The sequence below is a fragment of the Arvicanthis niloticus genome, chromosome 6, assembly GCF_011762505.2.
Source record: "Arvicanthis niloticus isolate mArvNil1 chromosome 6, mArvNil1.pat.X, whole genome shotgun sequence".
In the NCBI taxonomy this organism is placed as follows: Eukaryota; Metazoa; Chordata; class Mammalia; order Rodentia; family Muridae; genus Arvicanthis; species Arvicanthis niloticus.
In genome coordinates, this window is record NC_047663.1 from 2153963 (window position 1) to 2176812 (window position 22850).

At 56.2% G+C, this 22850-nt stretch overlaps 1 protein-coding gene across 3 annotated transcripts in view; it reads right to left on the reverse strand.

Moving 5' to 3' along the window:
- Positions 1-22850, reverse strand: part of Bahcc1 (BAH domain and coiled-coil containing 1) — a 53956-nt gene that overhangs the window by 17890 nt on the left and 13216 nt on the right. For all 3 annotated transcript variants that reach the window (XM_076935335.1, XM_076935336.1, XM_076935334.1), the window contains exons 2-6: positions 14638-14817; positions 5281-5403; positions 850-2595; positions 532-640; positions 44-234 (exon numbers count right to left, since the gene is read on the reverse strand). In XM_076935335.1, the coding sequence (XP_076791450.1) occupies positions 44-234; positions 532-640; positions 850-2595; positions 5281-5403; positions 14638-14817 (2349 nt within the window). The remainder of the gene's footprint in view (positions 1-43; positions 235-531; positions 641-849; positions 2596-5280; positions 5404-14637; positions 14818-22850) is intronic.

Below are 22850 nucleotides of genomic sequence, written 5' to 3' on the forward strand. Positions count from 1 at the left end.
CAACCCCAATCCAGCCTCCCAGTCTGCTCTTGGGAGCACTGACCATAGGAATGTCCCCCCATCCACAAGGAGGGACTTCGGGTGCGGGGCAGCCAGTGGGGGTGGGCAGGATGGGGGTGGGGGGCTGGGTCCCCGCCCAGCTGGCCCCCTTGCATCATGAGGTGGGGGGGCAGGTCTCCAGGGCAGCTGCTTGAAGGGTGAATCCGGGCAAACTCCACGAGGTCTTTGTTGTCTCTGTAAGATTAAGAGCCAGCTTGGCCCCCTCCCTTGGCCCGACCAACTCCAGCCCCTCAACAAGACTGACAATCTGCAAGGGGAAATGGAGGCGGAAGGCTCCTGGGAGACCCCAGGCTCTGAGCCTCAGTTTCCAGCAGTGTCACTGCTGTTCATAGGGTAACTGATCAGGACCCTTTGGGAATGTTAGAATGCACATGACAGGCCAGTGCCTGATGTCACAGCTGTGACACCTCCCTTCCTCCCACGAGGGCTCTGAGAGGGCAGAGCCACTAAGGGCCTCCACTCAGCTCTTACTGTAACAGAAGTTCACGGCCAGGCAGCCCCAGGCGCTCCTCGCACGCCCGTGACCTCTCTTCCTCAGTCTCCAGGTCCAGCGTGTGGGTGGCACGAGCTCCTCCAGCAGCTGACCAAGCAAAGATGGCAGAGAAACCAGGCTGTGGTATAGCCAGAGAACCACTAACTAAACCAAGCCTTGAGTCGGGGTTGAGGGATTAAGGCAGGCTCCCCTGGCCCTGCGGCTTTGGTGGGACAGAAGTGGGGAGTCCTTGGGGTTCACAGGAAGCGTCATTTTGGATACCTTCTATCTCACTTCCCCGACCAGGAACATCATACCTTTGAAGGTGGGGGCGGCCCTGCCCTGCCGCCCACTGTTGGTGTTGTAGGCTGTATCAGGCCGGCTGACGGTGTCCTTCTGCCGGGCCAAGGCCACCGCGATGCCCACAGGTGGCTGCCGCACCTCCCCGTCTCCATGTGGGGCCTCGTGCTCTCTGCTGCGGGCACAGTCGGGTCTCTCCACTGGGCCTGGGCCCTTAGTGGCTGGAAACTTGGCTTCCTGCTGGACACAGCTGGCTTTGAGGCCACCCAGGCCCACAAATGGAGCCTTCTGGCCCACAACCAGGGCTTGGTTGCTGTACTTGAGCAGGTTCTTCATGGCTGAGACCTCATCTGGTGGAGTGGGCAGCTCCTGGGACAGGAGGGCTGCCTGCTGTAGACCACTTCCAAAAGGATCAAGGTAAGCACTGCCCTTTCGTTCCTCGATGATGGCCATGGAGGTGTCGTGGCCTGTCTGAACACCCCACGGAGCCATATGGTGCCCACTATACCCCAGAGAAGCCAGCTCCACGGACCTGCGTTTCGTCTCAGTCCCGCTGCCTCCCGATTCCACTTCAGGAGCCACCAAGTGCTGCTGATACCGGATCCTGGCTACCTTCTGGCCGCCTGGAGGGCCAGCAGGGGCCTCTTTGTTGGCTACTTTGTCTAAAGTGCAGCAGGCCTGGGTGGTCTTCCCTCCCAGTGGATCTTGGTGATTGGACCGGGCACAGTCCTGTGAAGTGGGCAACTCAAAGTAGCCACTTTTGTCCAGACTGCCTTTGGGAAGTCCAGGGAAGGGGGCCTCAGGGCCTGAACTAAGATACTCCAGGCCTTTCAGCCGGGGGTGAAGGGCTGCCTCAAAGCTCCCAGGTCGCCGTTCCCCCTTGCCCTCGGCCTTGAGGTGGGCATAGGAGACTCCATAGGGCGCACCATGGTCAGGGGCCATGGCCCCATCCAGGTGCCTGTCCTTGTTATCACTTGCCACGGCACAGGCCTCTGCTACTTGGAAAGAGCGGCTCTTGTCAGCCAGGTGTCCCACAGAAGGCACGAAGGTGGGCCCGCTGGCCTTTAGGTCCCGGGAGACTTTGTCCTGCAGGGGGCAGAGCCCATCTGGACCTGCATGGAGCTGCAGGCAGGGGAAAGAGCCTGCTGGGCCTGTGCTGAGGGGCGGGGGTGGCCCAGTAGGCAGGCCAGAGGGCACCGTGTAGGACACAGCGTGATGTAGCATCTGCCGCCGCTCCAGGCACTCGCTGAAGGCTGGCCCAGGCTCCACAGGGCCTGCCACCTCCTTGGCACAGCGCCCCGGTGCTGCCACGCCCGTTCCAGGCCTGCCCAGCATGCCCCCTGCACAACTGGCCAGCGAGGCCTTGCCCATGTCTCCATTGAGTCCCTTGGTGTTGAGCAGGCAGGAGGTGAGGTGTTTGGGGCGTCCCTCACAGGCCCCCCGGGGTGCAGGACCCGTCTCCTTACAGGGCCCCTCGGCGGGCATTGGTGGCACCAGCTTCTGTCGATCTTTACCGCTGTCTTCCTCCACTGCTGGCCGGTCCCTGCCCTCTGCTACCTTGCCAGCTTTCTCCTTACCCAGCTCTTTGCCCATGAGGAAGCGGTCAAACTCCTTAGGCCCCTTCTGCAGTGAGGCAGCCTCGATGCGGTCCCGGCTGCAGGATCCGATGGGATGGGCAGGGGTGGCTCGGGGCACTCCGGGGAAGTTGTGGTTGGCAGGTAGGATCGTAGGCTGTGGGGGCAGGTTGCGCAGGTAGAAGTTATCTGTGAACCAGAAGTGCAAGGTCAACAGGAAGTGTAGGGGCAGCGATGAGCCTCAAATAGTGTCCCCAACCCGGGATTTTTGTTTTGTTTTTCAAATAAAAGAGGGGGCTGGAGAGGCGGCTCAGTGGCTAAGAGCACTGACCCAGGTTTGGCTCCCAGCACCCACACGCTGACTCACAAACCATCCATAATGCCAGCTTCGGGAGAGCTAACACCTTCTTCTGACCTTTGTGGGCACCAGGAACACATCTGGCGCATGTGCACACATGCAGGCGAAACACACATGCACAGAACATGGAATTTTAGAAATCTAAAAGGAATTTTTAAAATCATAGACAAATAACTACAACATGAGTCAGCCACCTTCAAGTGTTCGGTCAGGGGCACTGAACTCATGAACTGTGGGGTCCCGGCATCACCACCATCCACAGCCAGAACCTCACCGTCTTTCCAAACTGAAGTTTCCTTTTCTAAACGCTGGCCATCCCCTTCTCCTCTCCTCTGTTTTAGCCCTAGGATCCTGGAGCTGCAGAGCCTTGGCCTGGTGTTTCCCTAGCCAGCTCAGTATCTCCGAGATTTTCAGAGTGGAGTTCTAGCGGTGTGCAGCCCGGAATAAGGGCTGCGGTTAGCCAGGGGCATAGCGGCAGAGTGGGCGGTGATGCCTGTAGTTCCTGCCCGTACCTTTCACACCAAATGCTCTGACTGCAGGGTAAGGTATCTGAAGATGGGTGGTGTGGAAGACTCGTCACTGGGACCATCTGAGGAGTTGCTGGGATGCAGCGTCTTATCTGACTTATTTCAGGTTAGGATTGGGGGATGGGGGAGACAATGCTCTTTGCTGAGGAACAACTGTACCTACTTGCACCCTAACCCTGGCAGCTGTGGGACACCCAGCTTGGGGAGGTAGCTCCTGAGGATAGGCTGTCCAGCAGGGTGGGACCCTGGATGGGGGGGGGCGCAAATCCTTCCTACCCAGCTAGGGACATCCACTCTTTGCCAGCCAAGCTGGAGCCACATCAAACCTCCGACAGACTCTGGGGGCAGCCCTGCCTCCCCCTAGTTGGGTGGGTGGGCAGCAGGGTGAGGCCCTAGCTAAGGCAGGGCAGTAGGCAGGGAAACAAAAGAAAACATTTGCAACTTGTAAAACTGTCCTCAGTCATGTAAATTCCTTGTCAATTTCTTCTAATTAGAAACAAGGGGGACGGGGAGCAGGAAAGGGGTAGCCCAGGAGAAACCCAATTAGCTTAATTTCCCAAACCAAATAATGTTCTTGGACGAAGCTCCACCACAGTATTGTGAAAGCTGAGAGTGCGGCCAGCAGCCGCCAAGACACCAGTCAGCCCCGCCGCCCAGAGGGAGTCCTGGGCCCTGGTTCACTAGTCTGGCTTCTGGGGCTCAGACTAGCCACCTGCCCACCCTTGACAGATGCTGTCAAAACAGCTGCAAGCACGGGGGACGGGAGGCCATGTGAGTAACGGAGTAACGGCTTGGTGGACCTGGCCCACAAGTGTTTAAGTCTGGTTCCTGGGAGGATGTGGCAGGGCCATCTAGGGTGACATCAGGTCCCTGGGTGGGGCTGGAGTAGACTTCCTGGCCACACCCCAAGCAGGCCAGCCTACATCAACCATAGCTAGCTAGTCCAGGCTACTCAGAACTTCAGGGCTCCAAGACTCTTCTGCGTCCAAATGTGCAGAACCGTTTCAAGGACCCAGACGTGACAGACACCCTCAGGTCCTCAGTTCACCTTTCTGGTCCAGGAGAGCCACCCAAAAGGACCCTGTACTCTGCCCATACCTCAGTTCCTAATGGCTACCGGCAAGGAGAGAGCAATGCCGTCTACCCCACCTGGGGCTCCCTAGGGATTTATTGAAACCGGCCTCACCTGCTCTCCACCTGCTGCACACCTGTTGCGTGGAGATTACCTCTGTCCAGCACCCCAAGAAGGCCCCCAGGCCTCCATTCCTAAGCTGGGCTTACCTCCTCAAACTGGTGGTCCCTCCCATACCCTGGGCTGGAAAGCAGCGTCATTAGGAATACATCCCTCTGCCCTGGTGTATACCCCCTGACATCGCTGATTCTGGCCTTCTGGGACTGTCTGGGTTCCTGTCTTATATCGCCATGGGGTCATCTGAAACTGAAACAAGGTCCTGGCCTCTAGCCACACCACAGGAGAACATCCTCAAATGCAAACAGACCCTCAAAAATAGAACACCTCCACCTAGTGACAAAGCCTGAGATCTTTGCTCTTCCTCCCCAACCGCCCTTTCCCCCCCCCCCCCCCCAAGTCAGATCTCCTGCAGATTCCCAGCTGGGAGCTGAATCACTTGCTCATCCAAGACCTACATGAGAAACTGTCTCAAGGGGTAGGGCTGGGGCAGGGGCAGGGGCAGGGGCAGGTGCTCCTGGCAGTCTAGAACCAGCTCAGTGGCCCCCAACACGTCCTGCCCAGAGTCCATGAGCAGGGGTTCAGTGTGGCTGTTTCAGTGTCCTCAATGGGCAGTGCACCTACACAATGCACCTGCACCCGGCACCTGCATCCTGCACCTGGCAGTGGTGCCAGGACAACCTCCTCTGGGCCCCACCTAGCCTGGGGAGGAGGGCTCACCTAACCTGCTGCCTTTACTGATACCCCTTAAACTCACCCTCAGGATGCCTGCACCCCACACCAAGCCCCACAGCACTTGCCTTTTTGGGTTCCATAGAAACGATGTTGCCCATAGAGAACATTGCTGTTTCCATGGTGATCCAAGTGGCTCACGGGTAGGAAGGTAGATGCCAGACTCCCCGAAAATCTGGGGTACGCAGGAGCTAGGGAAGCAAAGAACTGGTTGTAGAGACAATTCATAGCTCCCCGGCCCTTACCATCCTGACCCCAAGGAGGCAAGAAGCTTGCAGGCAGCCTGGGAGCAACACCCCGCAGAGTCGCTCACAGCCCACCAGTGGGAAATCAACCCATCAATACATCATATTAACTCTGACTCGACTAATACCATCCCTCCGGTGCAGCACAAATTGAATTGCTGACGGGCTAGAGGCTAGAGAAAGGGGGAGGCTGCCTTTGATTCCCTCCCAGGAGCACTTGGTGTGGCAGAAGCTTCCAGGTCAGGCAACAAAGGGGCTCAGAGAGGTGGCCTGAAGGGAGGGTGCAGTATGGACTCTCCGTGAGTTCTCAGCTCAGAGAGAGCAAACCAGACAGGGCCTCCTGCCTGCAGCCTCCACAGGCACCCAGAAAAGCAGGTGGTATGGTAGAGTCGGGCTGTGCCACAGCTGGTCTGGATGACTCACACTCTAGCTAGGTGAAGCTAGGATGTGGCCAGTTCCCACTCACTGGAAGCCACAAGTCTCTCCCCTCAACTGAGCTCTCTGTGGAAGGGCAGCATCTGCTCGTGAAACAAGGTCCTAGGCATGTCACGTTATGAACAAGGCCTTAGCGCCAACTGCCACCTGGCCACTTTAAATAGTACAAACAGGCCCCTCTCGGGCTCTGTTCTGCCCCTCAGAGGCAGCCAAAGTTCTGAAGGGCTGTGCCTACAGCCTAGAGTCAACCCTACCTTGTTAACCTTGGGCCTATAGTGGCCCCTGGAACAATGTCCCTTTTCCCTGCCCCAGGAGATCCCGACTTGCTAGAAAGATAACTGGGGTCTGGCAGCAAGCCCTGGGGGAGGGGTGCAAAAGCTGCAGCCCAGGAAGATGACACAGTGGTTAAGAACGTTGGCTGTAGCTGAGCAGTGGTGGTGCACACTTTTGATTCTAGCGCTCCGAAGACAGAGACAGGTTGATCTCTGAGTTCAAGGTCAGCCTGGTCTAAGTTCCAAGGGCAGCCAGGGCTACACAGAGATACCCTGTCTTGGAAAAAAAGAAAAACAAAAAAGAGAACACTGGTTGTTCTCGAGGAAGACCTGGGTTCAATTCCAGCACCTACAGAGTGGCTCACAACCACCCATAACTCCATTTCCAGGGGACCCAACATCCTCTGATCTTTGTGGGTACCAGGCACACATGTGGTGCAGACATACACACAAGCAAAATACTCACACACATAAAATAAAACCAGTTCCTCTAAGATACTTTTAAACAGGAAAAAAAAAAAAAAGCTGCAGCTCTGTACAGGCTTCACTTGGGAGGCTCTGAACTGGAGGACCAGAGGGCCACTGCCTCTAGGATTATGGCTTCCTGACTGGTCCCTTCCATCAGGCCTGACAAGCATAAAGACCTTCACCTCCATCAAACCCATCCAGGAGTCTTGGCTGCTGGTAGCTTCTGACCCTACCCACTGCTGTCACCAAGACAGCTGCTAAGACATGGTGAGAGGAACTTAAGTCTCCTTCAGCTTAGCTCACTGGCTTTCTCTGCTAAGTGGGGTGAGGGATCTTTAAGGAGACTGGGTCACACTGAAGGTATACTTATGAGGGACTGCATGTCCTCAACACCAAGGTCTTCAGTCAATTCAGCCTGAATGTAAAGGCTAAGCAGGGTGTAGGTGGGGTTGCAGCACTCTGAGGCTTTCTGTGAGCATCAGGCAGAGACCGAGGGTGAGCTGGGAAACCTGGAGGATCAACTCAGAGATGTTCTGCCAGGACATCCGGCATTCCCCATACTACAAACTAGAAGCAGCCGGACTGGGCTGGAGCTGGGCTACACATGTATGCTGTTCTGCCTGTCCCCATGGAGATCAGACCAGAGAAGAGCTTCTCTCTGGGGACATCACTGCCGTCCCAAGAGTTTCCCAACAGTCTCACTTCTCAGGCAGTGCTGGACCAGGACAAGGAAATCCTTTAGTCTCCTCCACTACGGATAAGCAGAGGGGAGGAGGCAGCCATAGTCCCTAGGGAGGAACACAGGACAAGAAGTGCTGTTATTTGATAAAGGGCTGTTGAGCCACAGGCACCAGGACTCACTCAGTGTCACAGTGGAGTCTTGGACGTACAGTCTCGCAGCCCAGCCTCACTCGGGCTGGCTTTACTTTATTTCCCTAACTCTTTTACCGCAGAACGCCTGTCTGTCCCCTTTTTCCAAAAGCTGATCTGCCTGGATGCTGAAGCAGAGGAGCCTCTGGCACAGGGCCAGGCAGCTCTGGAGCATCCTTGGCACCCAGCTCAGGGAAAGCACTCAGAGCCGGTAAACAGTTCACAGCAAACACACACAAGCCGGGAGCAGACAGCACCCTAGAACTCCCACTGCCATGGGTCAGACCCCTGACTAATGACACTGTGAGACAGACAGTCCCTACTTCAGTGGCTCTTTGGCACCGCACTAGGAAGAGATCTTTCCATCTGCGTCACAAGGCAGGGGCCACGTGAAGACTCAGAGATTTCTGTGACACAGAAACCTGCCTGCATGGTGGGGCACTGTTGCCCAGATGGGAGACCACACTGGAGGACTTGGGGACAGTGCTCACTGCCAGGCCTGTTCCCCTCTTGCTGAAGAGCAAGCCAGAGGCTCAAAGAGCTACCCCGTTGGCCTGGTGTGTGTGGACACATCTGCAGCAGATGTTAGCCAGATTAAACTCAGCTCCTGGAAGACTTGACAAAAGCCAAGAGGCCTGGGTGGGAGCAGCTGGGCAGGGGGTTGGGGCCTGGGGGTGGGGTAGGTAAAGGACTGCAGCTGTCCCCAGTAATTGGCTGCTGTTAAATGTTTTACGGGCCTCGTTTTTTGGTAAACAGAAGTCTGTAAATTCCTCCTTCCCAGACAAGGTTTCCAGGCACAGACACAACCCCCCTTACACCCCTTGATGAGGCCCGGGCCTCTCCCTGATCTCTGGGGGCAGTGGACACTTGGCTAACTGAATGAAGGTGCTTTGGGTGCCGTGGAAAAGTTGGTGGCTACCACTCCAGGGAGTGGGGCTGAAATCTACCGGCCATTTCAGTGCATGGAGGTTCTTCATGTCCCAGGCTTCGGATGGGGAACTGCCTGGAGACACAAGAGAGGAGTGAAGAGCCTGGGAACACAGTGAGGAGAGGGGGTCCTCTTAGCCCAGCAACAGAAAGGCCCCTTTCTTTTCCCCAATACTACTCCCCGAACTGAAGAGGAAAATAGAAACTGACTTTCAAATCAGAGCAGCTGCTCTGAGACCGGAAGCCAAGGCAGGGAGATTCAAGCATCCTGAAAGGACCAAGAAGACCAAACCTGCGCTGAGAGGATCCAGGGAGGATCCTGGTAGGGGTAGCCTGGGCGTCAGGGAGAGGACCCTGGGGCAGAGAGAGCCTCGCAACTCACACTTCTGACTAGCAGGTCTGCTTAGCTCATTCCCCTGCTAGAAAGTCCAGACCCCAGGATTTCCCTTTCCCTACAGCCTCTGCGGTTTCTCCAGTGATCACGTGACGAATCTGAGGCCACCTGCTGCCTTGGAACTCCTGGCAGACTTGGGGAAGCAGCCCTGGGTAGGTGTGGAAGTTGGGTTTAGGACTCACGCTCCATCCTGCCCTACCTAGGCTGCCACAACTACCGAAGCCCCTAGTGATGACAAACCTGAGGATTCTTGATCAACAGAAACAGAAAAAGTGGCTGGTACTAAGACCACCTAGAAACAGCATTTAAGACAAGGCAGCAGGGCAAGCAGGTAAACGGGCACCTGGGTAGGGAAGCCAAACGATGGGGGCTCTCTTTGCCCACCCAGAAGGAACGGGTACCTAGGAGGTCCTCAGATGGGCTACAAACCTCCACTTTCCTGGGGCCTGAGGGGTGGCTCCTGCTCCTCAAGTGCCCTGTCTCATGTTTCCTGTTACTTAGGATGTTACCACAAGAGGATGGTAAAGTGACTTGGTGCTAGCCCTCTCCCAGATGCCCGCCTTTCACTTACAGCCAGTGCTTTCCACCACAGTTCATTTGCCGGCAGAAAGAATCCCAAAGCTAGATTTTCTTGCCGCTTAATTGACTAGTAATGTCTGCCCTGGGAACAGGCAGGATGTGGCCGCCAGTTCACAGGACATCTCTGCTTTAGGGACTGAAGGGAGTAACCTAGCAACAACCCAAGATCTCCGGGCCAAGCGCCCCCTCCTTCGGGGTCTCTTCACCCTATTTAGTTTGATTCCTAGTCATCCAGGCCAGGATTTCAAAGTGCAGCTCCCAGGACTGGCCACCCAAGTGGCTGGAGATTAGAAAGGCACCCTTCAGGGTATGTCCCCTCCCTGAGGCTTGCAGAGTGCTGACCCACAACTGCTTGGGGAACAGGGCCCTGCAGTCTCCATATCCCCAGGCTGAGAGGAATAACTAAGTGCCCAAGGAGCCAGTCTCCCATGGGCAAGCTGCCCTGGATCCAGAGGGACAGCCCTCCACATCACAGAGGCGCCTGGCCAGAGGCAGGACAAGAGGAATGGGGAACTCAACTGATGATGGGCAAACCATAGCACAGGAGTATCCTGGATGTGGCACCAACACCTGCTGGCATCTAGGACAACAGTCCTGCCACCCACAGCCTCAGCTGCAATCCTGGGTGGTCCACAATGCCGGGCGGGACTCCACTCACGGATAGTGAGCAGGTGCATCTGGCTGGCAACTGTTTTGCGCAGGTTGGACTTCAGGGTTCAGGAAGAACTTTGCCTAGTGACCATGGCCACTGCCCACCCCTCTACCCCCAATGTATATCCAAGGAAGGGTGCAGAGAGAAGGGGCTATCTATACAGCACTAGTCATGTGTAGTTCTGTATCCAGGCAGCTCTGATAACCAGTGTGCTTTACAAGTGAGGAAACAGGTTCAGAGCCTCTGAGCACGGGAACCTAAGGCTAATGCAGCCCTTGAGGCTGTGACACAGTGTGAAGCTCTGAGACCCTGTAGCTGCTTCCTGCTGGCTGTAATGAGGCTGGCTAGAGGTATTCTAACCATTGGAACTCCCTGATCCCCAGGGCAGGGTCTAAGAGTTCACTCCATGATGTCCTCCAAATCTTAGGGTGGTCTAACTCGTCCAGCAGCTCCTTGTGGGCAAGGGTGGGGGCAGTGTGAGGTTTGGAGAGCCCAGGGTGAGGCAGAGGACCATAGAGACCGCAGGTGCAGAGACGGCTCAGCAGCTGTGTGTGCCGCTCTTGCAGAGGACTCAAGTTCTGTTCCCAGCACCCGCATCTGATTGCTTACAACTACCTGTAACCTAGCTCCAGGAGACCCAGTGCCCTCTCCTGGGCTCCATGGACACCTGCACTCACATGGGTACTTACCTGTACACACCCACACAGAGAAACCCATTCATACACACCATTAAAACTAGATCTAAAAAAAAAAAAAAAAAAAAGGAGAGATTGCAGGGTGCAAGGGCTCATTCCTACACAGGCAGCAAGGAGGGAGAGACCAAGAGATTACTGCAATTTAGAGACCAGATTGGTCTTCATAGCAAGTTCGAGGCCAGCCAGAGTTACATGACCAGTCTGTTTCAAGAAAACTAAACGAAACAAAAAAAGAAAGGGAGAGACCATCTAGGGTCTGAAGAAATAGTGTTAGGGCAGGCACAGCCACTAGGGGGCAGTCCCAAGGGATGGAGTCTGATGGGCTACAGAAGCCTTTGGCCCACCCATGAGGGTGGATGTTGGACAGGACCTGTCTCCTGGATGGACATATTCCAGCCCCTGCTTGCCCCTGAGGTAAGTCTTGGGGCCTCCTAAGGTATTGAGGGAGACAGAGGGAGCTGGAGAAACAGAGTGTGTGGGGTCTGGAGGAGCAGGGTACACTTGGTGGTGGATCCTGTGTGTGGCTCCTGTGTCCCTGGAATCCAGCCAGACATGGATGGAGAAGTGGCCACCAGGGTGGGTGTGGCTTTCACAGAAGCTGGCTAGGCAGGCAGCCAGTGCTGGCACGTGTACCCATGGCTCCCCCTCCAGGTGGCATAAGAGACCACGACTAGCAGGGCTGAGTCAGCTCCAAGCTCCTGTATCCATCCCCAACCCCCTAGCAACAGCATCCTCTTTCATTGCCCTGTGGGTGGTCCCCAGCAGGCGGGGGTGGGGTGGGGGTGGGGCTCACTGACAATAGGGCCAGCTGTGCTGCACCACACCCCAGCCCCGTTTGTTCACTCAGGCCAGGTTGGCATCTAGCCACTCACCTCTGCCCCAGGCTAGTTCTGCTGTCCACCCTACCCCAAAGCCCTGCCGTCCATTTCTGGCAAGACCCATCATCTTGGGTGAGCCAAGGGGCCAGAAGGCCTGGGGCTCGACAAGCAGGTCCTGCTCTGGGCCAGATGTTTCAGGGCGGCTCCTCCAACACTAGGGTGCATCCCTTGAACCCCCAGCTGTTCCAGGGACACAGGAAGCCTGAACCCCCGCTCTACAGCTGCCTTACAGATGGTGAGGAGAGGGTGTTCTGACTGAGAATCCCTGTCATGAGTAGGAAGGCACCTATGGCTAACTCCCACATGAAGCTAGCCACTCGAAGTCAGCCCTATCTGCCTGGCCTACCTACCCTAGACACAGAAGGCTCGGGGCAGGAAGGAAGCAATGAGTGTGCGAGGCTGAGTTCCTGCGTCTCGCCATTCTAGGGGTAGTTTAAGGGAAAAGGACAAGGGTAAGGCTGGGCCTCCTGGCCTATTGCCCAGGAAGCCCCCATGCTGGTGGCCCCCATTCTTTGGCCCTGTCGCGTGCCCCCTGCCTGCCTTGCCCCCCGCCCTCCTGTACACACATGGCCGAGAAACAGGCCCCAGCACGTGGAGCCAGCTGGCACCCCATCAGACTAGCAGCCAGGCACGCTGCCAGGGCAGCCAGCCAGACTGCCACTCGCTCCTACCCCGCCCGCCCTGGCCTCTACCGCACAGAGCAGGCTGCACCATGTGGCCTGTCAGGGAGTAAGGCTGCAGACGTAGAAGACAGGGGAACCCCTGCAGGGAGGGGGGGACACCCTAGGGTGGGGAGGAGCCAATGGTGAAGGGGTAACCTGAGGCTCAGGCCTGAAAGCTTTGCCTTGTCATAGGACTCCAGACAGATGTGGACTTGCCGCCACTCTTCCCACTCCAGGACTGCTGCTTCTCCACACACCTGTCTCCAGCCCGCAGTGGGCCCTGTGCTCTGCTGTGCGAAGCCCTGAACAACCTGCCTCTTGTACTGCGTGCACCTGTGCTGGCCCTCCTCTATCTGACTCTGGGAACTTTGTCTTGCACCTGTCACAGTGGGTGCCCAGCAGTGGGTAAAGAGACTCCTGCTGTCCTTGGAGCTGGTCTTAGAGACAAAAGCTCTCTCCTTGTGACACAGCCAGGCCTCTATTCCTGACTCAATGCAGGATGGGGGACAGACCATGAGCAAGAGGTAGGACAGAGCAGAGGACACTCCATGGCGCACTGCCTGGGTACTGGCTTTCACCAGCCGAGTGGGCAACCTTGGGGCTCGGCCTTGAAAACAGGACCTGCAGAGGCTGGGCCTCATCTAAGGTTTGAGGTTTGAGGGTGCTTAGGATGGGTCATAAGCAATTCTACCAGACAACTGTTGATACAAGGGGAAGTAAATGGTTGTGGGCATCGCTAGCAAGCCTCCACTGACACTCTGGAGTAAGTGGCCCAATAGGGAACAGGACTGGGCTCTAGGGCAGGTGGTACCACCCACGAACTGCCCTCTTGCTGGTGGTGTCTCTGGGGTAGGATGGCGAGGAAGCGGGCATGTGTCTCTACTGAGTAGGAGGTGGACCAACATTCCTGGGCACTGATAGGCCACTGTTGGTTACAGAAATCAGGTCAGGTGGCCCAGGTATTCCAGTGCACCTATGGTCGGTCAGTCCAAGGGATGCAGTTCTTCTTGAGTAACCTCCATTGCCTGTTCCTCCTGCTTGGCCACCCTCATCCCTTCCTGCAAACATCCCGGGAGCCAGATGCTGTGGCCAGCTGGGAGATGCCCAGCAGACACAAAAGGCTGGTGGGAGAATAGGGAGTGAGTGTTTCCTGCAGGGCCTGGGGCCACCCACAGCTGGTCAGGGAATATCTTACTAGGGCCCAGCTCTGCCAACCCTGTCTCCACCCAGGACTCTACTGGGAGGGCAGGAGAAGAAAGTATCACAGGTGGGTGTGGGATGAAGACCCCACTCTGCCGTTCTCAAGACCTGGCTGGCCTACTCTCCACCCAGGAGAGAGTTGTTATCACTTGTCCAACATGTGTGCTCTGAGCGGAGCCCAAAGACCAGATTACTCTAACAACTGTCCCTCACTTGTCACCTGTCCTGTTTGGAAAACAGCCCCTTCTTGTTGCACAAAGAGAGGTTTCTCGGGCTTCCTGCAGTGTCAGGCGCTAATCTCTCAGCCCAGAACACGGGCGGGCTGTGCGCTGTGTGTGGGTCCACTGCGCTCTGTAAACACGACGCCTGAACGCAACACTCATTGAGTTACGGCAGTGCCTTGTGCCAGGAGCGAGAACTCTGTGTGCCCGCTGCCAACTGCAATTACCTCCCGCGTGCCAGCCAGGGAGCGGGGGTTAACCCTTCCTGCACCAAGGGGGATGCACAGTCGGGGGAACACAGGCAATGGCCAGGTCAGGGGTGTCAGGGACCCAGGGCCACCTTCCACCAAAGTGCAAAGCAGATCTCAGACATCTGGACAAGGTGCGTTATATTCTGGGAAAAACCCGGGAGAGGCCTGGAGGGCCCAACCAGGCTCTAGAGACCTTCTGTTTCACGGTGTCTGAGGGCAACAGGTACCTCTGAGGCACCAGAGTGCACAGGCTGGTGGCAGAGGAGGAGCTTTAACACAGGCCGGACTGGAGTGGGGGTGAGAGCAACAGCACTCTGTGCCTGCTGACAGCTCTCCTCTCCCTGTCTCTCCTTCCCAGCTGACACATCTGGAACCCATGCCTGCTTGAGTCTGGGGAGGTGGGGGCAGCCCATGGTGGAGGGCACAGCCCAGTCCGGCTGGCCCAGCTGCGTCCCACATTTCTTTAGTTCCCTGGAGCCCTCCCTGCCCAACATCTGGAGCACACACCTGGTCAGGACCAGTGCCTACTGGGGCCATCCCATTTCCAACCAATTACCACCTCCCCAGAGAGCCTTCCTTAGCGGGGAGGCAGGCCCCGCCCCCCAGCACACGTGACAGGGCCTGACAGCAGGGCTTCTCCAGTTGGTCTCCTACGACCCCTAGGGGACAGACTTACCTTCGTGGGAGTGGGAGAACCAGATCTGAGAGGTGGCAGGGTGGGATCCTCGGTAGGCTGGCTCAGAGGGAGAGGATGTGGGGCCACTGGGGTGTGCAGATGGTGCTGAGCCCAGGCTGCTGGTGAGGAAGCTGCCCATGAAAGAGGAGGCTGGGGGGTTTGCCATCAGGCGGCTGCTGGCTGTGGACACAGGAGCAGAGTGAGTGAGTGGACGCTTCACGGCCCAGCATCAGAAGCACGAGACCCTCAGGTACCCTCGCTCCCCCATGGCAGGAAAAGCTGCCCACACAAGTGTGTGACAATCACACCCACTGTCCTGAGCCTCTGGAGCCTCCAGTGTCTTAGGAATAGAACCCTGTTCTTTAAAACCACCATCTGAGCCGGGCGGTGGTGGCGCATGCCTTTAATCCCAGCACTTGGGAGGCAGAGGCAGGCGGATTTCTGAGTTCGAGGCCAGCCTGGTCTACCGAGTGAGTTCCAGGACAGCCAAAGGCTATATAGAGAAACCCTGTCTGGAAAAACAAAAACAAAAAAACAAACAAACAAACAAACAAAAAAAACCCACCATCTGCACCACTACCACCTACACCACCACCACCAACATACCATCACCACCCACAACCATACCACTCCACTCCACATTACAGCCACCACTGTGCATATGTATCATCCCTCATCAACACCATCAAAACCCACGCCACCGCCACCAACCACATTACCTCTACCACCACCTACATCACCCCCCATACAGTGCTACCATAGCCAGCCATATCACCACTGTCACATAATTTGGCCACCATTATGTCCTTACCACCATTACCAACAGATCACCACCACCACCCAGATCACCAACAACAACCAGATCACCACCACCCAGATCACCAACAACAACCAGATCACCACCACCCAGATCACCAACAACAACCAGATCACCACCACCCAGATCACTACTATCATCACTATCTACTCCCATGACGCCATTCCTATCACCACTAACAACTACACCACACCACCAATAACAGATGTACCACCGCCACTGCCACGCCTATCACCACCACCATGACCAACAACTCGATCAGTATCACCATCAGTAACCGCATCACCCAGCCGTCAACATTTCCTTTACCACCGTAAGCACACACATCACCTCCACCATAATAACCGTATCACCACGAGTTAATTACATCACCATCGCCATCACCACCAAGTAAGTGCTTAGTGCAGCATCAAAACCACATTTAGGACACATGGTGGATGAATTCCCTGTGGGCCCTCTCATTAGCATGGCTCTCTGGCTGTGGCATTGGCATCAAAGGCTTCTCTTGATGCCAGTGGGCTTGTCAGCAAGCTTTGCCTCACTGAGAGGGCCCAGGTAAGGTACCTAGAACCAGCAAGGCCCCAACTGGACTCTGTGGGCCAGTGCTGTAGGGATGGAGGTCCCTGCCCTGTGCTGGACAGCATAGGAGAAATGCATCTTTACTCAGTGCCACTCGGCTAGTCAGACAAGGGACCCCAGTCCCAGGTGAGTAAGGGGAGACTGGATTAGAGGAAGGTGGACTAGTCTGGGGAAGAGTCCAGATCCACACAGAGTATCTCTTTGAGTCCTCTGTAGGTCACTCGGGACCAGGCTCTGGTGGAGTTGACATTGAGCAGAAGACAGTCACTTATCTGCCCATAAGAATCCCGGGTTTCTTGGGCTGGGCTACCATTTTTCTCAGTGGCCTGGGAATACAGCAGATGGTGAGCTGCCCCTGACCCTAGGCTAGCCTCCACAGCCTGCTCATCCTCTTCTCCTGCCCACCAGCCAGCTGCATCCTTCACTGGTGGCTGTCATGGTCTATGCCCCGTCTCTACCAGAGTCCAGCAGTCAGGGCCAGGCCAAGTAAGTCTCCCTGGTTGTCATGGCTACAGGATCTGGTCCACACATCACATACGTGCACAGAAAGCCTCCCGCACACAAGGCTGTTCAGTGGGTGGTCCGGGCTGCAGTGCTGGTCTTTTAGCACAGCATGTTACCCTGGTGCCTTGCCACTTCTGTCCCTGGGCAGGGAGCCTAGTGCATGGCCATCCCGGGTGGAGGGCAGAGCAGTGTAGGGTGGAGCCTGTCCAGCCCAAGGTGAGTCACAGTAGTAGCTTCCCGCCCAGGAGGCAGGGGAATTGGTATACTGGTGATGCCTCATCTCGCCTGGCTTGGCCCTGGGAACTTCCCAAACACTGAGTGACTCAGTAGGGAAGCAGTCAGTAGGGGAGGGGACTGCCCCTGTGGAACCCTGGCATCTCTACTGAGTTCCACTAGCTTCCAGTCTAGTGGTTGAAAAGTGGTTTCTTCCGCTCCTGGTCTAAGGGGCTGGGGTGCACAGTGGAGTAGACCTTAGACATGGCCGGAAGAAGGGTATGAGTACTGCCCGGGGCAGGCTAACAGGGGTCCTCTGCTTTGTGCAGGCCCATGAAGAACACGCTAAGATACCCCAAGAGCCAGGGACTTCCCGGACAAGACCACATGGCTGGGATTGCCAAGGGACCCAGTCCAGACCACAGGCGTGTCCACGCCAGGGGAGGAGACTCCAGGCTGGGAAGGGAAATGTTGGTCTCCCTGCCCTGCTCCAGGGACTGTGGGGGGCCATGCTTGTGGGCTGAGTGTGGCTACTCCAGCTGTGGCGTTTCTGCCCGCCCCGCCTGGCTGGCCCGAGTCTCCCAGGCTTTTCTACTCCTCCTACCCCACCCCACCCCCGCACCCTTTTAGGGAAGCACCACCCATGGGAAGCAATGGAGTCTAAAAGTTGTCTGCAAAACCAATTTCTCCAGGATCTCGGCCTGGGAATGGAGCACCTGAAGTTCCCTCACAGCACCATGGACGAGGTGGCCGCAGGGCTGTGGGTCCATGAAACTGAGGCAGGGCAACAGCTCCCCCACTGTCCCCTGGCAAGGAAGGGGACTGGCAGGAAAATTCACTGGCCAGAATCCTACAGCTCCCCACAAGAGCCAGCCACTGGGTCAGGGCAGCTAGCAGGGTGTCCGAGCAACTAGGCCCCCAAGTAAGAGCCCAGCATGTCTTAGGCTATCATGTTCTAACCTAGGAGGTTGGTCCTGAGCCCGAAAGGGGCTACAGTTGATGCTTTGCTCCAATACTGTCTCAGAAGAGGGTCCTTCTGATTGGAGGCCTGACAGACAATACAACAGCCTGGTCAGCCCCGTACCCCAGCTGAATAAAAGCAGGGGCTGCTTTGGTGAGAGGCTGGCCGACCTGTGTCTTCCAGCCCGGGGACCTCGTCACCCCATATTGGCCTGGATTCTGATGTGGGGGTCTCTTAGGGAGTTCTCCTTAACGGACACTTCCACCAAGCCCATTAAAGCAGGGACTGCTGCCAGTGGAGTCTGTGAAATTAAAGGGGTGGGGGCAGGGTCGCAGCTCCCCCCCCCCCCCGTTTCCACTCTTCCCCCCCTCCCCGCCCACTCTGTCATGTTGAAAAGTGATGAGGGGAACACAGTGTGCTCACGCAGATGCCACACATTTGTCTAAGCAGTAAAAGCAGCGGAAATCCTCAGCCCAGAGGTCACTGCCATGAGTGTTTCAAGGGACCCCCTTCTGGGCACTGGTGACCTTGGCACAGAGTTCTCTTATGGCATAGCCAACTTCCTGGTACACTGCTCCAGGAGACTTCATTCCCTGCAGCAGTTTGGGGTGACCCAGGCAGGCCCAGCATAGACCACATATGATCCTGACTCTGCCATCCTTGTTCTGGTGGGAAAAAAAAAAAAAAAAAGAGAGAGATCCAACAGGCCTTGCCAGGTGGACCACCTCACGGTAGGTAGCAACTGTTGTGGGGTAAGAGACACTGCTGACTCCTTGAGGTTTTCCTCAGCCTACCCAGTCTCTACACAACCCGAAAAAACCCAGGACCAGGGATCTGTGCTCTATTGTCACCTACACCTTTGAGGACTGTGGTGATGGCCATGTGCCAGGCAAACAGAGCCCTGGGCAGACCTGGCAGCCACCTTCTAAACTCTGCCTGCTGACCAGGAGCCAAGCCCAGACAGGGCTAGTGCAGTGGCTGCCTGGGATCCCAGTTCAGCTTGGGCCTTCAGCCAGGGCCACTGCCTCAGGCCAAGTCCAGCCAGGAACTAGGCTGAAGGCTCTTTCCTCTTGGCAAAGTCCCCTGTCTATGAGTGTTGGTTACCAGACTAGGAAGGACACTGGGGAGCCTGGTATAGTGGAGAGACCCCAGAAGGGTTCCTGATAGTGAGTCAGGGAGGGCTTCTTATAGAAAGATCTCAGATGTTTACACCAACCAAACTGGTCCCAGGTCTTAAAGAATAGAACACATTCCAACCAGCACGGCGGAGTCCCAGCCCACAGCCCCAAAGACCAAACCGAACAGGTCTGCAGAATGATGCATTGACCATCCAGTCACCCCTCTGAGGGAAGACCGCCCACTGCCTAACATCTTCCCAGGAAAAATCTGGGAAGTAGGAGGTGACAGTGGCCTCCAGGACAGGCCATTCTGTGCTGTGTGCATGTCAGACCCCACCAGCTGTCTACTGGACTGCAGCTCTGGTCTCAGCTCCTGACCTACCTCAGCTCTGCCCAGGACACCATGAAGGCCTGGCTTGAATGTCTGGCTGGCTGAGAAAACCATTCTGGAAGCCAGCATGCCAGAGGGCCTACTTGACACACCTCAGGCAATGACTGCAGAAATCACAGCCCCATTCGTGGGAGGCTGCTCTGTCCCCATGCCAAGGCCGGTGACCTGCATGGGGCCACGGGCCACACCTGGATCATGGATGCTTCCGGGCTGCCAGCAGCAGGAAGGCTCGGGAAACAGAGCAGAAAATGGCCTGCTCCGAGGCCCACAGGCACCACACAGCCCTCAGTTCCCTTTCTGGGAAGACGCGGTACCATTGTGGAAGAGACTGCGTCACTGGGTTTGGCGGGCTCCTTGGAGGGAGGACTGACCAGCAGCAGCACGTGGGGCAAACAGACCCCTCAGCTTCACTTGGGGTTGCAGAGGCTGCAGTCCTGGGACACCCTGGTCAGCCTTACCTGTCAACCTGACACAGACTAGAGTCAACTGAGAGAAGCCTCTGCTGAGGAACTGCCTAGATCGGCTGTAGGTGTGTCTGTGAAGATCTACCTTGGTTATTGATTGGTTTAGGAGGGTCCAGGCTGGCCGCCTCATTCCTTGGGCACATGGTCCTGGTGTGTGTATGCGCGTGTGTGGTGTGTGTGGTGTGTGTGTGTGTAAAGCCTAGCTAAACATGAGCCAGCAAGCAGCAACCATCCATGGATTCTTTGTCAACGTTCCTGCTTGAGTTCCTAGTCTGACTTTCCTCGAAGACAGAATATGGCCTGGGAGTGTAGGCTGAACAAGCCAAGTAGTAAGGTTGTTTTGGGCCAGATTGTTTAATCACAGCAAGAGAATGAATGAAACCAGAAAACCTGGAGGTCTCAGTGACCACTGAGGCCATTATGTGGCCTGTAGGGGTAGCAACAATCTGCAGTGTCTCTGAGACAAATGTGGCCTACATAGCTAGACACAACCAATACATGAGCACAGGAGGAAAGAGAGACAGCCCTCTTCCTCTCACTCATGTGTGTGCAGGGCTCACTTGGCCACTGTAGCCAATACAGTCCATAGATGTGATGTCATCACATCAGACAACCTTAGGGTGCCTCGAGCCTGGATGTTTATAACCCTGGACAACAAAGCCTTGAGGGTCTGACAGCCTAACACCGTGCCAAGGCTCTCCCCCCCTGAGGATCTGGCACACCAGAATCCAGTCCTGGGTGGCTGGATGGCCAGGTGTTAGCTAGCCATGTCTGTGTACCAGCTCTCTGGCCAGGCTGTCTTGGCATTATGACACTATCCTGAGCCAGTGGGATAGGCAGAAGCAGAGTTACAGGGAGCGAGCATTTGTTTTGAGTTAAGCTAGCCTCTGAGACAGCGTCTCCTCTTCTGGAAACTGTGAAATGGGTTGTAAAAAAAAAAAAAATAAAATAAAATAAAGCCACAACTCCCTGAGATGGCGGCAGCTCCAGAGAAACAAGTCTCTTCCCAGGCTCTCTGGGCTCCTGTTGCTTCCGGAAGCCCAGCTGACTGGCTGCTGGCATGGGCCTTCTTGATTCTGTGTCTGGCGGCTGCACCCACTGCCTGTGCCAGCTCACACCCATTCAGACTCCCCTCTTCCTTAGGCATCGGCTTCCTGCTCTGCCTCCCTAGGTCCCCTGTAGTAACAAGGCAGTGATGGCACCTCACTGGCCAACTACCCAGGAGACACCAGCCTGGAGAGAGGAGCATCCTCAGGCAGTTAAAGGGGAAGAAAAATGGCAAAGCTCTCCTCGACCAAGCCTATCCCACAGGGAGCAGAGGAGGAAGGAGAGACAACCCTCTGGCCCCACCCCACATTCCTCTCATTCCAGGAACCCTGGGGAGAACAGAACTTCAACATGGGCTCTCTGCAAGTACAGAATGAAAAGAAAAGGCTTCAGTCTAGCCTGCTTGGAAGCTGGATGACGCCTATCTAACCCTCCTGCCCAGTGGTAGTGGTGGTGGTGGTAGAGGTGGAAGAGGAGGAGGAGGAGAAGGGGTCAAGAGTGGGGATGCCAGGTCCCGTTAGAGAAGCAATTCTGAGACTCTTCCCCAAGCCAGGCGACTGGAAGCTTCAGGTCAAGGTTTAGAGGCTACCCCCTGGTGTGCACTGGTCTGTGGGCAGGCAGAGACCTCAGGCATTCCCATCTGCTGGAGTCAACCAGCTGCCCCAGCATGGCGTGGGGAGCGTGGGCTACACACAAGGTAGAGGTGGGAATGGATTTTATGCAAGCACTTGAAGGGTGTGTCTCCTAGTATGTGCTCATTTCTCTCTTAATGTATGTCTCTGACAATATGTGTGTGCACGGCTTGGGGGGTGTGTGTCATATATTGGGTTGCAACAAGCCCTGGGTGTGCATACATGTCTAGATCATGTGACTGTGAGTATATGGGTGCATACAAGCCTTTATGAACTCCATTCCTGAGCACGAGGGCACACAGGTTGGGCACGTTCTCCAGAAAGCTATTTCCCAAGTGTCCTGTCTTTAGCGGACTCACACTGACTGACCTGGGTGGACACTGGTAAGTCTGGCCACCGCCTCCCCTGGTGTAGAGAAAACATCCAGGCTGGCGTTGGGAGGAAGTGAACTAACGTAGGCTCAAGTCAGCCCCAGACAGCAGCTTTAAGACCTGTCTGGAGTCAGACACAGTCTCCCAGCTGACTCTCTTGTGGCAGGAAAGACCAAGACCTGAGAGTGGCCGAGGAACATTCTAGAAGGCAGGCCACATGGATGGTCAAGGCTGTCTCCCCTCAGCACCTGGAGAAGCAAGGTCCAGTTTTCCTCAGACCCCTCTTCAACAACAGGCTTGCTAGCAGGGGCCATCTTTAACTGGGGCAAAAATCCCCCAAAGCTTCAAGCCCACTGCCAGCAGGTGTCAGCCTGCAGCTCAGCGTCAGGCTTCCCTGAACTTCCCCTTCACCCCTCAGAGCTCTGGTAGGACGCCCAGCCTTCATGGGGCCCAGCTCACACCACAAAAGCCATGGGCCAGCTCTATGAAGGTGGCTGGAGAAGAAGAAGCTAAGACAGGCCCAGAGAGAGGAACAGAAGAGAAGGGAGGAGGGAGCCAAGATGGAAGGCCCTGCAACCACAGCCTGGGGCGGGGGCTGAAGGAGAGGCCAAGAATGCTGAGCAGTGGGCGTTGGGCTTGGCCCATCCTTGGGACATGGGGGTGGCCTGGGAATGATCACCTCACCCGGGAAGCCCCTTGGCTGGTCCAAGAGAACCTTCCGGAAGTCCCAAAGGAAGTCACTCTCGGGCCATAATAGGAAAGCTCTGTGGTTGCTGAACCACTCAACTGGGCAACCATGGAAAAGGCCGGGAGGCAGTGATGACAAGGGACAGGCTCGACCGACAGCCCAGAACTAATAAAAGAAAAGGAGAATCGGATATAAGTCTGGTTCTTATTAAAAGAGTAAATTTAGCCCCTTGGCTAGGACAGAAGGCGGGGTGGCCAAGGCTCCCCACTGGGGGGGCAGGGGGGCTGGACTTCTTCCCAGAGTGATTCAGTGTCCCAGGACAGGCAGACAGAGGCTGGGGTTACAGGAGGGGCGAGGGCACACACCCTCTCTTGTCCTTCACACCTGCCATTGTGTGCCTCCCCTGGGGGCAGCTGGCAACCCAGGAC